General features: G+C 50.8%; 1 protein-coding gene and 1 non-coding gene across 5 annotated transcripts in view; both read right to left on the bottom strand.

Moving 5' to 3' along the window:
* RBM5 (RNA binding motif protein 5) overlaps positions 1–17,363 on the bottom strand; it is a 35,286-nt gene extending 17,923 nt beyond the window's left edge. Inside the window, exons 1-11 of one of the 4 annotated variants that reach the window (XM_063941416.1) lie at positions 17,256–17,363; positions 15,132–15,201; positions 14,472–14,637; positions 12,841–13,005; positions 11,847–11,916; positions 11,223–11,296; positions 9,946–10,029; positions 9,793–9,853; positions 9,463–9,528; positions 8,654–8,832; positions 7,887–7,984 (exon numbers count right to left, since the gene is read on the bottom strand). In XM_063941416.1, coding sequence (XP_063797486.1) covers positions 7,887–7,984; positions 8,654–8,832; positions 9,463–9,528; positions 9,793–9,853; positions 9,946–10,029; positions 11,223–11,296; positions 11,847–11,916; positions 12,841–13,005; positions 14,472–14,637; positions 15,132–15,148 — 980 coding nt within the window. In that variant the 5' untranslated portion in view covers positions 15,149–15,201; positions 17,256–17,363. Of the gene's footprint in view, positions 1–7,886; positions 7,985–8,653; positions 8,833–9,462; positions 9,529–9,792; positions 9,854–9,945; positions 10,030–11,222; positions 11,726–11,846; positions 11,917–12,840; positions 13,006–14,471; positions 14,638–15,131; positions 15,202–17,116; positions 17,231–17,255 lie in introns of those variants that run through there. The other 3 variants (XM_063941418.1, XM_063941417.1, XM_063941419.1) reach the window with 3 other exon arrangements.
* Positions 3,451–3,564, bottom strand: LOC134959489 (U5 spliceosomal RNA). The gene has a single exon (XR_010187521.1). It is a non-coding gene; the product is annotated as a U5 spliceosomal RNA (small nuclear RNA).
* Positions 17,364–18,300: the final 937 nt, after the last annotated feature.

Here is an 18,300-nt window from a genome sequence, read left to right as displayed (position 1 = left end):
ACTCCTTCTCCCCTAAGTCCCTCGTTGCAGTGATCCTGTTGCCAGCAGGACTCACTGTAAAATAAAAAACCTAAGCTAAACTTTCTCTAAGCAGCTCTTTAGGAGAGCCACCTAGATTGCACCCTTCTCGGCCGGGCACAAAAATCTAACTGGAGTCTGGAGGAGGGTCATAGGGGGAGGAGCCAGTGCACACCACCTGATCGGAAAGCTTTACTTTTTGTGCCCTGTCTCCTGCGGAGCCGCTATTCCCCATGGTCCTTTCAGGAACCCCAGCATCCACAAGGACGATAGAGAAAATAACAATTGTCTCTCATTGGAAAAATGTTGTTCAGTCTTCGTTGAGAACCTGACGTACTGCCCTGTTGCCTGCTATGTGATATGAGGGCTGGCGTCGATTCGGCAGCAAGCAACGTAGCGGAAACTCCCAAATTATAAAACAAATAACAATTTTCCCCAGGCAGTACATGCGCCAGCATTACCCCCAAAGAGGATTGGCAAAGGTGCAGTCGTATGCACCAGACATACTGTCTGACAGACTCTGCAGTGAAGCGGCTTGCTTTGCATTAGACTGATTATGTACACCTACAAGCCAGTACAGAAGGACAGACCAGTACCATGACTTAGTACCACGTAAGTAAAGTGTGTATAGATCTGCATTACAGTGCACGTGTTTAACTGCAATAGTGACATTTGCACTACAAAGAAATATATATTTATATATTGTGTGTGTATATTTATATATGGGGATTGGTGCATCAACTAACATTGAAGTCTTATCTTGCAATAATAAGCACATGGCGGACACCATTTTAACACTACTTCCTCGGTCTTCCCAGTAAGTTGCTGCCATACAACACTCAGCCTCTGGAGGAGCCGGGGTAGTGTTAGGAATTATATATATATATATATATATATATATATATATATATATACATACATATACACACACATATATACATACATATACACACATATATATATACATACATATACACACACTGCTCAAAAAAATAAAGGGAACACTAAAATAACACATCCTAGATCTGAATGAATGAAATATTCTTATTAAATACTTTGTTCTTTACATAGTTGAATGTGCAGACAACAAAATCACACAAAACTGATCAATGGAAATCAAATTTATTAACCCATGGAGGTCTGGATTTGGAGTCACACTCAAAATTAAAGTGGAAAAAATAGGATTTTGGTACTTACCAGGTAAATCCTTTTCTTTGAATCCATAGGGGGCACTGGAGTACTCTTGGGATATGGACGGGCGTAGCCGAACAAAGGCACTGAATATTCAAATTTAGGACTCTCCCCCCCCTCCATATCCCCGAGTACCTCAGTGTACGACCTCAGTGTTTTTTACTGAGCGAACAGGAACGATATAGAGAGGTTGACAATGGAGAATACCTATAACATAACGGACAACAACAATGTTGACCCATAACCTTACTGTCAACTAAACCGTTGACACTATAACCGATAGAACTTTATAATTTGAACCAATCGGTGAAAATGTGTTACCATAAGCTCCTCTGAGCTTAATATCAATCAAGTAAAACTTGTTACCCTAAGCTCCCTTGAGCTTAAAATAACCCAGGTAAAACTGCTCTGGGTGGGCGTCCAGTGCCCCCTATGGATTCAAAGAAAAGGATTTACCTGGTAAGTACCAAAATCCTATTTTCTTTATCATCCACTAGGGGTCACTGGAGTACTCTTGGGACGTACCAAAGCTTCCCTCGTGGGCGGGAGAGCTGTTTGATACTTGTAACAGTAGGCAGGCCAAAGCTAGATGCTGATGGCGCCACCATTTATAACGTGTAAACGTGCACAAACATGGTGCACATGAAGGCTATATAGCCGCGTTTTAGACACTCCACGACCCACTGGGTCTGACATTCCCACAGAACCTGTGGGATGAGCTATTACTGACGTAGGCGATTGTAACTTAGCCTTAAGGTAAACCTGACTTGTAGTCATTATTATTACCCAACTGGATAATGTCTGCTGAGAAACTGGTTAACCCCAGTTGGCAGTATCCTAGAGAACAAACAACGTATTCATATCACGTACTGTTGACGTTCGGCATATAAACGCGTAATGCGTGTACCACATTCAGAATTCTAAAATGTGCTGTCCACACAGGAACCCCTATTGGTATATTGATGTGAAGAATACGAAAGCGTGATTCGTCCGAAGATCTGCTTTGTCATGAGAAAACTCAAATACGGTGGCTTGGAATACAAGGCACCCAAATATGAAAACAAAACCCTTGCCGAAGCCAAGACTATAAGAAAATTGTTTTCCAAAGTGAGAAACTTAATTCCCATTTGTTGAAAGGGTTCAAAATATGAAAACTGTAAGAAAACTGAACCCAACCTCAAGTCGCCTGGCGCTGTAGGTGGGATAAATAGAGTCTGAACTTTGATGACACCTTGTAGAAAGATGTGTACAGACGCAAATAGAGGCAAACGTCTTTGAAAATAAGTTTACCACACAGATACCTGCACTCTTAGTGTAGATCAACGCAGTTTTCCATGCCACCCCGTTTAACAGAATACGGGTAACTTGAAGGATGATGTTGGAAACTTCCAAGGTTTACAACCTATGTAAGCACACGAAATTTTGTAATAATGAGCTGCCTTAAGCGGCTTACTAGCTCGTAACATGGTTGGTATAACCGATACTGTAATGCTCTATTTCGTAATAATGAGCTGCCTTAAGCGACTTACTAGCTCGTAACATGGTTAGTATAACCGATACTGTAATGCTCTATTTCTTAAGAGGGCGGTCTGAACCCTCACCCTGTCAGCCGCAGCTGCGGTACATAGATAATAGGTACCTAGGTAACTATGGGTAAACGAACGTTCCCTGATGTAACAGGTTGGACGTATTATGAGCGGGCCAAGATCGTGTGCCAGTATTCCTTTAAAATTCGAGAAGCAAACTTCTCCGAAACCCATGAGATACCACCAGTATGTTGTGACGAACTGTCTTATGATCCGTTTTGGCAACGGAGAGAGAGAGCAGTGGAAAATGGTAGAGCCAGATACCCGATGCTGAATGACCACACGAATGTGAGAGACTCCACCGCCACTGCCCTTGTGATCTGTTTTGTACACATACTGATCTTTTCTAATTGTGGCGAGATGCCATCCTGTATACTTGAGGGTAACCCCCTTCTGTGGACTCACATATGACACACCTGTGGATTTAATGTCCAGTTTTCAAGATCCAAATCCTGACGGGTGAGATCCTCTGTCTAACAGATGTCCACTCACGGAATGATCTCTTGACATTTTCACATAATGGTGTTCTGAGCCATTGAGGATTTGAGTCACATGCCGCATTGCCATGCGGCTTCTTGGTTCTCATGCCGCATTGCCATGCGGCTTCTTGGTTCTCACTTGTATGCAACTGCCGTTGCCTTGTTTGACTGCTAAAGGCCAGCGTGAGGCAGGCATCAAAAATTTACATGAAACTCACGGTTGTTCCCCTCCACGGAAATCTTTAGTAAAAGGCGAAAGATTTATTCGTTCTGAAGAGAAACCAGAGTATATCCCTGGTCAGACTGAAAGCGAATCATGTATTGCATTGTAAAATGCACAGAGTTCTAGGACATTTATCGACCGCAAACTGTCGTGTTTTAGAACCTTTGTCGCTAATTTTAACTACAAATCCTGACCCTCTGCGACTGTAGTCCAGAGTATATGCACCCTTGTTCCTCTGTGGGAAACGCGAGTGAAGGGTGGCGAACTAAATTGAAAACACATCTTTAGTCTTAATAGGTGAATACACCAATGTACCGCTAGTGTGCGTGTTTTGCACTAATTACTAGATGTACATTTGTTCTTGCTGGTGTAGTAGGTAAAAGTCTTTGATTTACCGTATTTATAATCTTACCTAGGAATTGACATCGTTTAGACGGAATTAGATGCGATTGTTTTCGAACTTGATCTGCTACCGCAGTATACCTTAGTAGCGCAAGTTAGAGGAACTTTGTTGAGACAGAGTTCTTATGTGAGATGAGCTATCATCCGAACATCACTTTGGTAAATACCCAAAGCGATAAGCAACGGTAGACATGAAATGGTTAATGGTTGTGGCGATTTGCAAACGCTAGAACCTGTGATGAACAAACCGGACTGGGTAAATACGCATTGTGAAGATCCAATGCAATTATGCAAATTTTGTGGCTCCAATAAGCAAATACTAACCGCAGAAAATCCATTTTCTAACTGTAGTAAATTACTTGCTGACTGATATTGCGACAGAGCTGTTTGGTTTTGCTCAAACAGAAGGGAATAAGTAACTTTGACTCTGTTGGCGTACTACTGCCTGGTTTATAAACCAGCAAAGACTAAATGACAACCTGCCAACCGTTCGACAGAGGCCGTTTTGTACTTTAAGCTGTAAATAGCTGAGACATGTATGAGTTGAAGTCCTGAAACCTCGCAACTGTAACATGTAAAGACACGCTTCCCCAATGTAAAAGAGGTCATCAAACCACTGGCTTGCTGACTGTAACGTCATGTCGTCAACGTCAGCGTGACTGTTTCTTATAAAGGGATAAAACGCCGTTACAAGTATGCGCTAATGGCTGAATAGCCTAAAGGGATAAAATGCCGTTACAAGTAGATCAAATGTATGAGCAAACAAGCTCTGGCATTGTCGCGCTTAACTAGCGACCATGAAAATAACCGGCGTTAGCAGAAGCTTTACAGATATGCTCTGCAGCTTATTTTAACAGTGATCGGCATGGTTTCATACATAGATTCTAGTGACCCACATGTATCTGTGGTTTTTATAATGTTTGACAGAAACACATACCAATGGCGGATCGCGTCCTTTTGGAAACGATTATGTATGGTTGTCCAAAACCCCGCACTATCTGCGTGCTGGACTAATGTACCCTTCTCACTTGTAGTTATCGGTGTGAGATTTGACATAGAATCGTGCATTAAATTATAAGACCAGTGAAATAAACACTCTGGTACCCAAAGGAAAATTGGCCCTTTGGAAAGACTGTCTTTTGTTAGCGCTGGCGGAGTCATTCCGAGACTCCGATTACCGCTGTTTTAATTTGAATTGCCAATGTTAACAATTTTAGTCTGCACTAGAGCCTTATTCGCTATGTAGACAGACATCATAATAGGCAACAAACAGACACTTGCACGACTTAATAAAGTTATTATATGGCATATATATCAATATATATATATGTTATTGCTGAACAGCATATTCTAAAGTGTTCTTTATGTGAAAAGCAGTTCACATGGGCATGAAACCCGAACCAAATTCCTACTAACACCCCTGCGCCTTCTGGTGGCTTAAAGATGTAGGGCAGGAATGTTCTAGAATCATCCTGAACTAAAAATTCCCACTAACACCCCTGCGCCTCCTTGTGGAGTAAAGGTGTATGGCCGGAATGTTCAGGAATTATAAGCTGGAAAAACAGCAATGATTAAAAATGGCTTATGCTTTCACTGAAAATCACAGTACAGGCAGTGTTAATATAGGCTTAATAGCCTTTTATACAGGTAATATATGCTTAATAGCGTATATGTTATTACAGGTCTATTATACAGTAAACCCATACACTTAGTTAACTTCCAGTTACTCTAAAACCAGCCTGCAGTGTATATATTATATTGCAGTCTTAACAAACTGAACAGCCTTTTTGTTAACCCATGCAGCCTCTGCTGCTATGGGCATTTACTCCCCCCTCACCCCCCCTGCAGCTGCGCTGCTTGTGAGGTAACTTCTATCCTATGTTACCTGCAGCGGATTGGAGCGGGTGCAGGGAGAGCGTATCAGCCCCTTGTGTCCCGCGATCTCCCCCTGTTCAGCCGTAGTGCTGTCCCCTCTTACACCGCAATAGCTAGCAGAGGGGTGCCGGGGAGCCGGATAGCGGCGGGGGACGGATGTAGGAGGCCAGCGGCAGCAGCCTGTCTCCGCAGCTGGCTGTATAGCGGACAGCGGGAGCCGGCCGGAAGTCGTGCGGCGCCGGATATGAGCGGCGTCGCTGGCTCTCTGCAGAGTAGCTGGCTCGGGCGGCGCTTTGTACAGCAGTGGCCGGGTACCAGCGTTGGGAGAGCGGCCGGCGTCTGATTGACGTGCGGCCGCTCGGAGCTGTGTAATCTCAGTTACCACCCCCTAGCTATACTGCAGTGTCCAGCTTAGCGATGGGAGAGCGGCCGCCGTCTGTGATTGACGTGCGGCCGCTCGGAGCTGTGTCCTCTCTGGGAGAGCGGCCGGCGTCTGTGATTGACGTGCGGCCGCTCGGAGCTGTTGACGTGCGGCCGCTCTGCTTCTTGGAACGGGTGCAGGGAGATAATTCAGCGGGGCATGAGCGGCGGCTGTAATCAGCTGTGGGCAACAGAAAAAATAAACACTTTCCCCACACTGCAGGGCGGCAGCGTGAGCTGACCGCCCTGACCCCACCATACCTTGTGCTGCAAGCTCCGTCCAGCTTGAGACGGGCTTCTGATGCTGGCTGTGACGGACTTCTAAGCTCTGTCCAGCTTTCAGATCATCATCTTGGCTGTGCTATCCTGGCTGTGACGGAGCTTCTTCTGTAAGCTCCGTGCAGCCTGCAGGAGACAGCTGCCTGTGGCTGTGAGGGTGCTCTTTGTGAGGACCGACACGCCATGCGCTGCCTTGCAGCGCCTGTGAGGGTGCTCTTTGTGAGGACCGACACGCCATACGCTGCCTTGCAGCGCCTGTGGCTGTGAGGGTGCTCTTTGTGAGGACCGACACGCCATACGCTGCCTTGCAGCGGCACCATCCCGGACCCCTGTTTTTCAAGAAACTGGGGAAGGGAAGTGTAAAATAAAAAGAAAAATAAAATCTCAAATGTGGGCTCTTCCCACAAGCCTTGATGTTCGTGCTGTGAGCACCGAAAAAACACTGAGGTCGTACACTGAGGTACTCGGGGATATGGAGGGGGGGGGAGAGTCCTAAATTTGAATATTCAGTGCCTTTGTTCGGCTACGCCCGTCCATATCCCAAGAGTACTCCAGTGACCCCTAGTGGATGATAAAGAAACACACTACAGACTGATCCAACTTTGATGTAATGTCCTTAAAACAAGTCAAAATGAGGCTCAGTAGTGTGTGCCGGGGCTCGCTCGCCCTTACAAGTGTCCCGTTACAGTTAAGGGGTTTGACGAGCAGCAGGGGAACGTTGTTTCTGATAAATATATAAATACACAGTCCCCACATAATGGGCGGCAGCGTGAGCTGACCGTCCTCAATATACAAAAGTAAGTAAGTGAGTGAGCGGCGGCAGTGAGAACTGCCTAACCGCTCATTACCTGCACCACCCGTGGAGGCCATGACGGGGCTTCTCTGCTAAGCGCCGTACTGCGTCCTTGTGCAGCCGGAGGCTGCAATCAGCTCTGCTGATTTTGGTCAATGGCGGGGCCCTTCTTATGAGCACCAGCAGACCATCTGCTGCATTTCTGCAGCACCACTGATTCCGGACCCAAGCTTCTCTATAAGCTGGGAAGGAATCAGGTAGAAATTTTTTCAATAAATAAATAATCTTGTTTGAAGAATCGAAGGACATTCAGTCCATAGTACCTTCCGACTAGAGGCACAGAAAAATACTAAAGGTTCTATGGGAGTATGGAGGTGATAGCCAGTTACTAATTTAAATATGTGCCATTCCCGGCTACGCCCCGTCCATATCCCAAGAGTACTCCAGTGACCCCTAGTGGATGAAAAAGATAGCGCATTTAGCAGTTTCTGCCTCGTTTGGCATACCTCCCCCACTTCCCCATATCTACACATATGCCATTACTACTACTACACACTTTTAGGTCATTGGCCCTTTAACAAGTACAAAACCCCCACATCACTACACGGTATTCCACTCACTTTCTAGCACTTTTGGCAAAATCGACCCCGATTGTCTTCCCATCAATTTTGAGAGGTGGATGTAGAGTCTGGAGAATCTGCAGGAGCTGCGAGGCTTCCTGTAAGAGGGACATTACACATGAGTTCTGGGTCTAGGCAGTGTTCCGTGACGCAGCCCCCACGCCCCGCCAGTGCTCCGCACCGCCACCCCCCGCCAGTGCTCCGCGACGCCGCCCCCCCGCCAGTGCTCCGTGACGCCGCCCCCCGCCAGTGCTCCGTGACGCCCCCCCCGCCAGTGCTCCGCGACGCTGCCCCCCCGCCCTGCCAGTGCTCAGCGACGCCGCCCCCCGCCAGTGCTCAGCGACGCCGCCCCCCGCCAGTGCTCAGCGACGCCGCCCCCCCCGCCAGTGCTCAGCGACGCCGCCCCCCCGCCAGTGCTCAGCGACGCCGCCCCCCCGCCAGTGCTCAGCGACGCCGCCCCCCCCGCCAGTGCTCAGCGACGCCGCCCCCCGCCAGTGCTCAGCGACGCTGCCCCCCCGCCCTGCCAGTGCTCTGTGACGCCGCCCCCCCCGCCAGTGCTCAGCGACGCCGCCCCCCCGCCAGTGCTCCGTGACGCCGCCCCCCGCCAGTGCTCCGTGACGCCCCCCCCCCCCCCCGCCAGTGCTCCGTGACGCTGCCCCCCCGCCCTGCCAGTGCTCCGCGACGCTGCCCCCCCGCCCTGCCAGTGCTCTGTGACACCGCCCCCCCGCCCCGACAGTGTACATGTATTCCCCTTGCACAGCACTCACCAGTGCAGAAGGCAGCTGGACGAAGGCGAACCCTCTGTTCTGCTGGGTCTGCTTGTCTTTGATGAGCCGGATGTTGCTGATCACAAGTGAAACATATGGAGCCAGGGCAGCCAGGATGGAATGCACCACAGTGTGTGGCCCGATGTTCCGGAGGATTATGGCTGAGGATACATAGCCACCTAATAAGGTTACACCCAGCTGTCTGTAAAAAGGGGTCCTCTTCCACAGCAAGCGCAGCACCTAAACCACCCTAGTCCCACCACAACAAAGTCACTTAATCCCGACCCTCAAACGTTTTCATGCTATGCGCGAGTGTGGACGTAACATACTCTATACAATACAGCTTGCTCCCTTTCCCCCATTACACCAGATGTAGGTGGTATACATAGCAGCTCCCTCATTTACCAAGGTATACACATTGCCATCACTAATTCTCTCCAAAAGCACCGCTACCCAGGGTGTAGGTAGTACAGTGACCCCTCCTCCTCCCTCTGGGTGTAAATAAGACGCAGTGACCCCCATCTCCTCCCAATGACCCGTCTCCCCGCCAGTTACTAACACTGGCCCAGATTTATCAAGCCTGGAAGAGTGATAAATTGGCAGTCAGCTCCTGTCATTCTCCAAACACAGCCTGTAACATGACAGCTGATTGGTTGGTAATTTACCACTCTCCAAGGATTGATAAATCTGGGTCATAATGCCCCCCTCCCCAGATGTAAGGAGTATATATAGTACCCCCCTCCCCAAACGTAGGATACATAGCGGCTGCGCAGAAAATCATCAGCCTGCGAAGCCTTAGAAACACTTACTGTCACTGTAGTAGTCAGCAGACTGCAGCGACTCTGAGGCTCCTGAAAGTGCTTCCATATCAGAATCTGAAGGGACACAATGAGAACACTTTAGTATGACGGAACCTGGAAAGAGCAGCAAGTCTCTTCTAGTCGCCTCTACAGGAACACAGTAACGTTACTGCACACTGCGGCTATTGCTTCCAGACCCAGCTCCTGAGCAGAGATTGTACAGAGATGTAGCAATCATATCAAGGTCTCATCTCAGGATTCACATGTGCACAGAACACAGAGGGGCCCGGACGTGAATTACCTTCACAGAAGAACCTGAACAGACAAGGTGTCACTCACCTGTCTTGGCTGCCCCGCAGCGGAAGCATTTTAGTCTTCGGCGAAAGTTGTAGAGGCCACACTATAAAAGCAGAGAGCTTTGCACTTAGTTGTCACTGTTCAGCTGTCCTGGCATCCCACCCCACCCCCTCTTTCCTACCACGGAGCGCTCACCTTGTTACACAGCCAGTCCTCGAATTTGGGGCGGGGATTGCTGTAATGCATAGCGATGGTTTTCCCCTGGATCACCAGCTTCTTCTGCAAGAAGAGACAAAGAGGACCAGTTATTCCCGGCATCCCGGAACATAGACATCTATCCCCTGGCGGAGGGGAGTGAACTCCCGACTTTAAAACGGACGGCAATGTGGGGAAGGACCACCCACTGCCAGCTAAATGCTTTGCCTGGCCAACCCCCACCACAGGGGTGGATAGAGGAGAGGGAATCAGAGATCAGAGGCGCACAGAGCTTCCGAGGGAAGAAACAGAAAGAGTGGGGGGTAGGTATAGTCAAGGGCATGGGGCTCCAGAAAGAGATGCAAGTCTTAATACTGCACGCAGTATCTCCAATCTCTGAATGTGGCTTCAGTATATTAAGTCTGCAAACACATGTGCGATTATCAGCGGCAGACCCCCCCCCCCCCCCCCCATGGCCTAACCACTTCACAAAGCCATAGGGGCCACCGTGCAACCTCCTCTGGCATCAGAAGGGTCAAGATGGGGGAACTACAAATGAGGATCTTCGGGTGCACAAATATCCCAGCTGAATCAGAGGCGTCACCCACCACCCCACAATCTATATACTGTGTATGCTATCTAGAGCACGTCTTCCGAGTGTCGCTGTGAAGTCACAACCAACAGGGTAAGGTGACTAAAAATACTCAACGCAGCATCTCACATCCTTTTTATAAGAGGCCATTAATAGCAGTAATACTATTCTCTACAAATAACAATACTTTCCCTCGTAGTTACTAATGGAAACTGCAGCACATGAATGCAGTGTACAACCCGGGGAGATTTGTAGAGACTACAGACACCTGCGCTATATAACACCCCCGCCATCTATGCTGCAATCACAGGCTCTGGAACATGTGTCTGTTAGATGTACTCAGCAGTAACCCGGGAGAGGGAGGGGACGTAACCTGCACCTCACACAGACTAAATACTGGCACTCTGTGTACATTAAAGCACCCCCATAATCAGCTAGAAAGCAGGACAGGTCACCAGGCTGGCATCTCATTCCGGGACTGTAATAAATCATTAATGTTCCGGGTTTTAGTGATAGTACAGGACTGACACAGCGTTAACGTACACAGAGCTTGTCCCCGGGAACCTGAAAGCCTCTCCCCCTTTACCCCCTCCCCCCCATCCTCGTTCTGCTTTTCGATCTCGGTTACAGACATATGTAATGTGCCATTTTTCAGGAATATTCTAGACTTGGCGAGTGAAGCAACCTGATTGGCTTCCATCCAGCTGGTAGCATCTTGCAAGTGATAAAACTCCACGAAGGCGAAACCGCGGCTTAAACCTAGAGACAGCATTCAGATATAGACGGGATACTAGTGTTAGTCAGTTCCTTTTACAGAAAACACAGCTGCATCTCTCCAACTGACAAAGCCCATGGATCTAGCAGTGCTTTATGGCATGGCATCCATGGGTGCAGTCCTCTGGCCTGCCTTAAGAGGGTTGCCATGAAAAGGAACCTCCAGACTAAGTAGCTCCACCAACTACCCATTCCACCACCCAAGCCCAGAGGAGACCACAACGTGGCAGCCAACACGTGGAGCACAATGTGAGGGGTACACGGGGAATAAGGCTGGTGGAGCAGACCACAGACCATGCAGCAGACATTACATCCAAACATGATTACTTACCAGGAACACACAGAGGAAATACGCAGCATATAAATCACAGCTCAATACTACAGAGGTTCCTTAGCCATGGCAAGCCCAATCAGTACCTGATGGTGTATGGGGATGGAGAGAGGGGGGGGGCTAATCCCCAGGGGACAGCAATCTGAAGGGGTGGGAACTTAGAACGAGTGAGATTGTACGACACCACGCCGGATAGAACCTCACCTGTTTTACGTTTCATCAGCCTCACGTCCGCAGGCTGTGGCCCTTCAAAGGACTCCACCAATTCCCGAATCTGCAGAGAGCACAACATTAGCCACAAATCGCTGTTCAACCGCAATCAGAACACAACATTTACTACATTCTGCGCGGCAGCAATCACCAGAGAGCACGACACACTGTGCGGCAGCAATCACCAGAGAGCACGACACACTGTGCGGCAGCAATCACCAGAGAGCACGACACACCGCGCGGCAGCAATCACCAGAGAGCACGACACACCGCGCGGCAGCAATCACCAGAGAGCACGACACACCGCGCGGCAGCAATCACCAGAGAGCACGACACACTGCTCGGCAGCAATCACCAGAGAGCACGACACACTGCGCGGCAGAAATCACCAGAGAGCACGACACCATGTGCAGCAGCAATCACCAGAGAGCACGACACCATGTGCAGCAGAAATCACCAGAGAGCACGACACCATGTGCAGCAGAAATCACCAGAGAGCACGACACCATGTGCAGCAGAAATCACCAGAGAGCACGACACCATGTGCAGCAGAAATCACCAGAGAGCACGACACCATGTGCAGCAGAAATCACCAGAGAGCACGACACACTGTGCAGCAGCAATCACCAGAGAGCACAACACACTGTGCAGCAGCAATCACCAGAGAGCACAACACACTGTGCAGCAGCAATCAGAGAGCACAACACACAGTGCAGTAGCAATCACCAGAGAGCACGACACTGTGCAGCAGAAATCACCAGAGAGCACGACACAATGGGCAGCAGCAATCACCAGAGAGCACGACACTGTGCAGCAGAAATCAGAGAGCACGACACTGTGCAGCAGAAATCACCAGAGAGCACGACACTGTGCAGCAGAAATCAGAGAGCAACCCGTTCTCTGCAAAGTCATACTACACAAGGTGACCCAGGGGCATAGACTGGGAACCACCATAGAGCGTCCAGACTCCATACACTAATGTACTCACATCACTTTCACTAATGTTTATAGGGAGACCTCTCAGCATAATGGTCTTGCTCTCCTTTTCATCCATGTAATAGTCATTGCGATAGTCGTGGTCCATATAATCACTGTCAGAATGGTAGCCATCTTCTGAGCGGTCGCTGTTTCTCCTTTCACGATCTCTGTCTCGCTGAAAAACATAAGCAAAGCTCCAGGAACCTTCCAGCATACATCCTACCATGATCAGCAAAGTATCTGGGGACATCTGACACTAGTGCTTGTGGAAAGGGAGCAGTAACCCATAGCAACCAAAGGGTTTCATTTCACCAACTACACAAAAACCTGAGTATGAACTATGTTTCATTTAGAAGCGATTCTGACCCCCACCCATCAGCCTGACAGGAGTCCGAAATCCCATCACTATATAACTATCCTGTAGCCTCCACCCCACCCCCAGCCTTGTCCTCACTGACACATCACTCATCTCCTGATATACTCTGTGCTGCTGGGGACCCTGCTCCTCCCACTATATAACTCTCAGTCTGTGGCTTCCTGCTGCCTCCATTCCCTTCCTCACATCATGTCACTGCCCCTGTCACATGCAGCCCTGTCCTCACTGACACATCACTCATCTCCTGATATACTCTGTGCTGCTGGGGACCCTGCTCCTCCCACTATATAACTCAGTCTGTGGTTTCCTGCTGCCTCCATTCCCCTCCTCACATCATGTCACTCTCCCTGTCACATGCAGCCCTGTCCTCACTGACATCACTCATCTCCTGATATACTAGTGTTCACTCTAGGCTGCTTTAGCAGGGCGCCGCGCCCTGCACATTTTTTACCAGGCAAAACCCGCCCTGCCCCTTTTGCGGCGCCCTGCTAGAACAGCCGCCCGCTTCCTGCCCTCACAGCGTGTATAGATGCCGTGCGCATCCGCGCGGCATCCATTCACGCATTGGGAGAAGGCTGGGGGAAGCCCAGCACCGACGGAGGTGCTGGGCACGCCCCCAACAGTGACGTCGACGGCCACAGACGCTCTCTATAATAGCGTCTGTGGGCCGCACCGCCCCCTAAAATTACGTAGGCGCCCCTAATTAACGTGGCCGCGCGCGCACATGTGCCCCCGGAGTCCGGCGCCCTGCCCCTTTTCACTCCTAGAGTGAACACTATATATTCTGTGCTGCTGGGGACCCTGCTCCTCCCACTATATAACTCTCAGTTTGTGGCTTCCTGCTACCTCCATTCCCCTCCTCACATCATGTCACTGCCCCTGTCACATGTAGCCCTGTCCTCACTGACACATCACTCATCTCCTGATATACTCTGTGCTGCTGGGGACCCTGCTCCTCCCACTATATAACTCTCAGTCTGTGGCTTCCTGCTGCCTCCATTCCTCTCATCATGTCACTGCCCCTGTCACATGCAGCCCTGTCCTCACTTACATAAAATCCTGATATACTCTGTGCTTCTGGGGCTACTGCTCCCATTATATCATTCAGTCCTGCCCTCACTGAAATGACTGCAGGAGTTGACAGGTCCCTCCCACAGTAGTGGTGCACATGTGATACATTTCACTGATCTGATTGGCTGAAGAACGAGGTGCATATAGATGAGGAGAGGGAGCATGTCCATATAATTAGCTCCTGTATTACTTACATCAGGGCTGTCATAATCCCTGTAATCATCGTATCGATCATCGCGGTCGTCACGGTATCTCTTGTACTCATTAGATTCTCTACGTCTGTTTCTGGAGACTCTGTCATCACGTTCGTCTCTATCAAACGCTGACCCATATCTTCCACTGCGCTCACTGCGACTTACACTGCAGGACAATGCGCAAAATACAAGTCAGCTTTCATGTTTAGTATAAGGCCCTCATACCGTATGTTACGCTATGACACGTTACATATACGCCACCTGACCTCATCGGAGGGACACCTTCCCCTAGTGTCTTCATTAGCAGATTATACAAGACCACTCAATAAGCACTCCCCCAAATTAGCAGCAACAGTGACCACGACCCCAGTAATAAGCGTCTAGAGCCCTCATTACATTAGCTGCACCAGAAAACATGATCCGACCCTAGCTGCTTCACAACGAATGACGGCAGTGGGGGGGCGTTCATAAGACTACCATAAGTCGTTCCATAGTGGAGCTATGTCGGCATTACTGTAAATGGCCAACACGTGCAGCTGGGCATCGCAGCAAATTGCTCTGAATCGAATCAGCCCCTTGGAAAGGAGGCGTTCAGACAGAATAGATGCCTCATTTATTTGGAGCCTCACGTGTAATGTAACATGCCTGAGGTGAACTTACCGCTTATCCGAGCCCATGCTTCCCCACGTGTACAGTCTGGATCCTCTTAAGGTTGGTATGGCTGAGCAGTCTGAACAAGAAAAACAATAATCAATTCATGCTGTTGCCGCAACAGCCGCCGTGGGAGCAGGGCAACAGCCGCCGTGGGAGCAGGGCAACAGCCGCCGTGGGAGCAGGGCAACAGCCGCCTATGTATAGTACAGAGATTATCGGGCAATGGGGACACACACATCTGTGAGCTCACCTCCCCCTCATTACATTACACATACAGTACGTCACTGATCCCATACCTTCAGCTTAGGCCTAAAAGAAAAGCTGCATGAAAAGCAACCTGACCGCTGTACTCCATACAGATGCTACAGAAACTCCCTTCCCGATATAATAAGAGGCTTTAGCTCTGTAACGCACGTTTCAGACAGTGTAATTTTACATCGAGCATTTCTAGGCCTCATACGCAGGTTTAAGGATTAATAATCTGTCTTAACCCTTCGAAGCCAGACACAAAGCCTATTAAACACACGTAACGCTTATTAGCACAATGACGTAATGTAAGCAAGACTGTACACGCACTCTCTGACACGCGGTCACAGCACAGAAGTAACATATGGGAGCGCTCACTAACCAGACCGCATACCACACTCACTGCAGCCTAAATATCAGTAACTGACAGGACCATGACACTATTCCACATATACAGTATATCCTAGCAGAGGAAAGGACAATACAGCGCAGGGAGTATCATTACCCCGTTTCACCCCGGGTAGGTCGTTTTCCACCTATTTTTCAAGATTTTTTGAGGGATTGCCAATTTTGCCCAAATTAAGAAAAATCTGATGGAATCCCCCCCCCCCTCACATCCCAGAGGACTCTTCTTCAACCCGAAGGGGAACATCCCGGCAGCCTCATCAGAAACCCAAAATGGGATTACCCACCAGTCTACTTCTCTCCTCAGTGAGGGATCAGCCCGGAGCAAAGAGTTAACCCCCCCCCCCCCCACAGGGATCAACCCAGCATCCACCGTTCATCAGTCACCTCCACAAAACCACTACAGTCTACACGGGGATCAGCCCTGCAACCATCCTCAGAGCGAGGTTTACCCCCCCCCCCCCCCCCCTTCCCCCCAAGAGCATCCTGATAATAAAGGTCATCACCCCTGCACCAATCCTCATTCTGCAGAGTGAGGCTCACCCCCACCCTCCAGAAGGAACCCCTCCACCCACCTTCTGCAGGGGGAGGAACACCCCCACCACCACCCATCCTCACCCTGCAGGGGGGGTCACCCCCACACCCCCTTCCTCCAGAAGGAACCCTCGCACCCATCCTCACCCTGCAGGAAGGGGGGTCACCCCCACCCTCCAGAAAGAACCCTCCCACCCATCCTCATCCTGCAAGGGGGGGGGGGGGGTCACCCGCACCCTCCAGAAGGAACCCCTGCACCCATCCTCACCCTGCAGGAAGGGGGGTCACCCCCACACTCCCTCCCTCCAGAAGGAACCCCTGCACCCATCCTCACCCTGCAGGAAGGGGGTCACCCCCACACCCCCTCCCTCCAGAAGGAACCCCTGCACCCATCCTCACCCTGCAGGAAGGGGGGGGGTCACCCCACACCCTCCAGAAGGAACCCCTGCACCCATCCTCACCCTGCAGGAAGGGGGGTCACCCCCCTCACTCCAGAAGGAACCCCTGCACCCATCCTCACCCTGCAGGAAGGGGGGGTCACCCCCCTCACTCCAGAAGGAACCCCTGCACCCATCCTCACCCTGCAGGAAGGGGGGTCACCCCCCACACCCCCTCCCTCCAGAAGGAACCCTTGCACCCATCCTCACCCTGCAGGAAGGGGGGTCACCCCCACACCCCCTCCCTCCAGAAGGAACCCCTGCACCAACCCCTACAATCTGGCGATGACTCGTACATCCACCCCCTCCCTCCAGAAGGAGATCACCCGTACATCCACCCTCCCCGCTGCAAGCACCGTCATCCCGCACCTGCTGCGGTGTCGGTGAATGCGGGAGCCCCGGTAATAAGAATGGTAGGGGTAGGGCGCAGCGGGGACGCGTCTGCTCAGGCAGGGACTGCCCCCCGGGGCACAGGCCCCTCCACCAGCACAGCAGGCCGGGAACTCACCGTCAGGCCGCACCTCAGGCGCAGCGTCCTTCTCACTCACTGTCTGCACGAAATGGCGGCTGCGGCTCCGCCCGTCTCCTCCCCAGAGTGCACCGCGCGGGAGATGGCGCCTGGAAGCTTCCACTGCCCAGCGCGCATGCGCGGCCGCCCGGGCAGCCAATGGGAGCGCAGCGCGGCAGGGGAGCGGGGCATGACGGGAGCTGTAGTCCCGGCCGAAGGCGGCTGCGTCGTCGTGTCCTGAGGTAAAACTGCCACAATGGAATGCGGAGGAGGGCGTGTGGCACTACAAGTCTCAGCATTTCCCACAGCAATGTCACGTTCTGCTGGTCACAATCCCATGTGCTATAATGTAATGTCAGATGATGGCGGCCGTCACTGCGGCGTATAGTGCGCCTGATTTTGCGTCAAACTGGCCACACGTACTGGCCGCCACAGCGCTCTTCCACCCGCACCATTACCGTCAGTGGGGTGTGTGACAGGTGTGCCAGAGGGGGCGAGGCAGCCACTCGCGTGTGTATACTGCGTGGCGAGCGCCGCCGCGTCCGGGTCAGTCCCAATTTTATCCAGCCATGAGGGTGGCTTCCGGGAGTCCCAGGCGTAAGCAGCAAACTGGGATATGCTGAGCTACGCACACCGGGACGCCAGGACGCGGTCATCCACGCCTCCGCGTTACACCAGGATGCGCTGCGCTGAGCCATACTCGCCATCACATTACACCAGGATACACTGCACTGAGCAACACGTCATCATACAATGCGTTCAGCCATGCACACCGCCACATCACGCCAGGATGCGCTGAGAAACGCACGCCACTATACACTGCACTGAGCCACGCATGCCACCACGTCACACAGCACACTGGGATACAGTGCACTGACCCATGCACACCAGGATACGCTGCGCTGAGCCACACTCGCCTACATGTTACACCAAGATACGCTGCGATGAGCCACGCAGTAAACCAGGATACACTGCGCAGAGCCATGCACGCCTCCACGTTACACTAGGATACGCTGCACTGATATACGCACGCCTCCATGTTACA

The sequence above is a fragment of the Pseudophryne corroboree genome, chromosome 9 (assembly GCF_028390025.1).
Source record: "Pseudophryne corroboree isolate aPseCor3 chromosome 9, aPseCor3.hap2, whole genome shotgun sequence".
NCBI classification, from domain to species: Eukaryota; Metazoa; Chordata; class Amphibia; order Anura; family Myobatrachidae; genus Pseudophryne; species Pseudophryne corroboree.
This window is presented reverse-complemented; position numbering and strand designations above follow the sequence as displayed.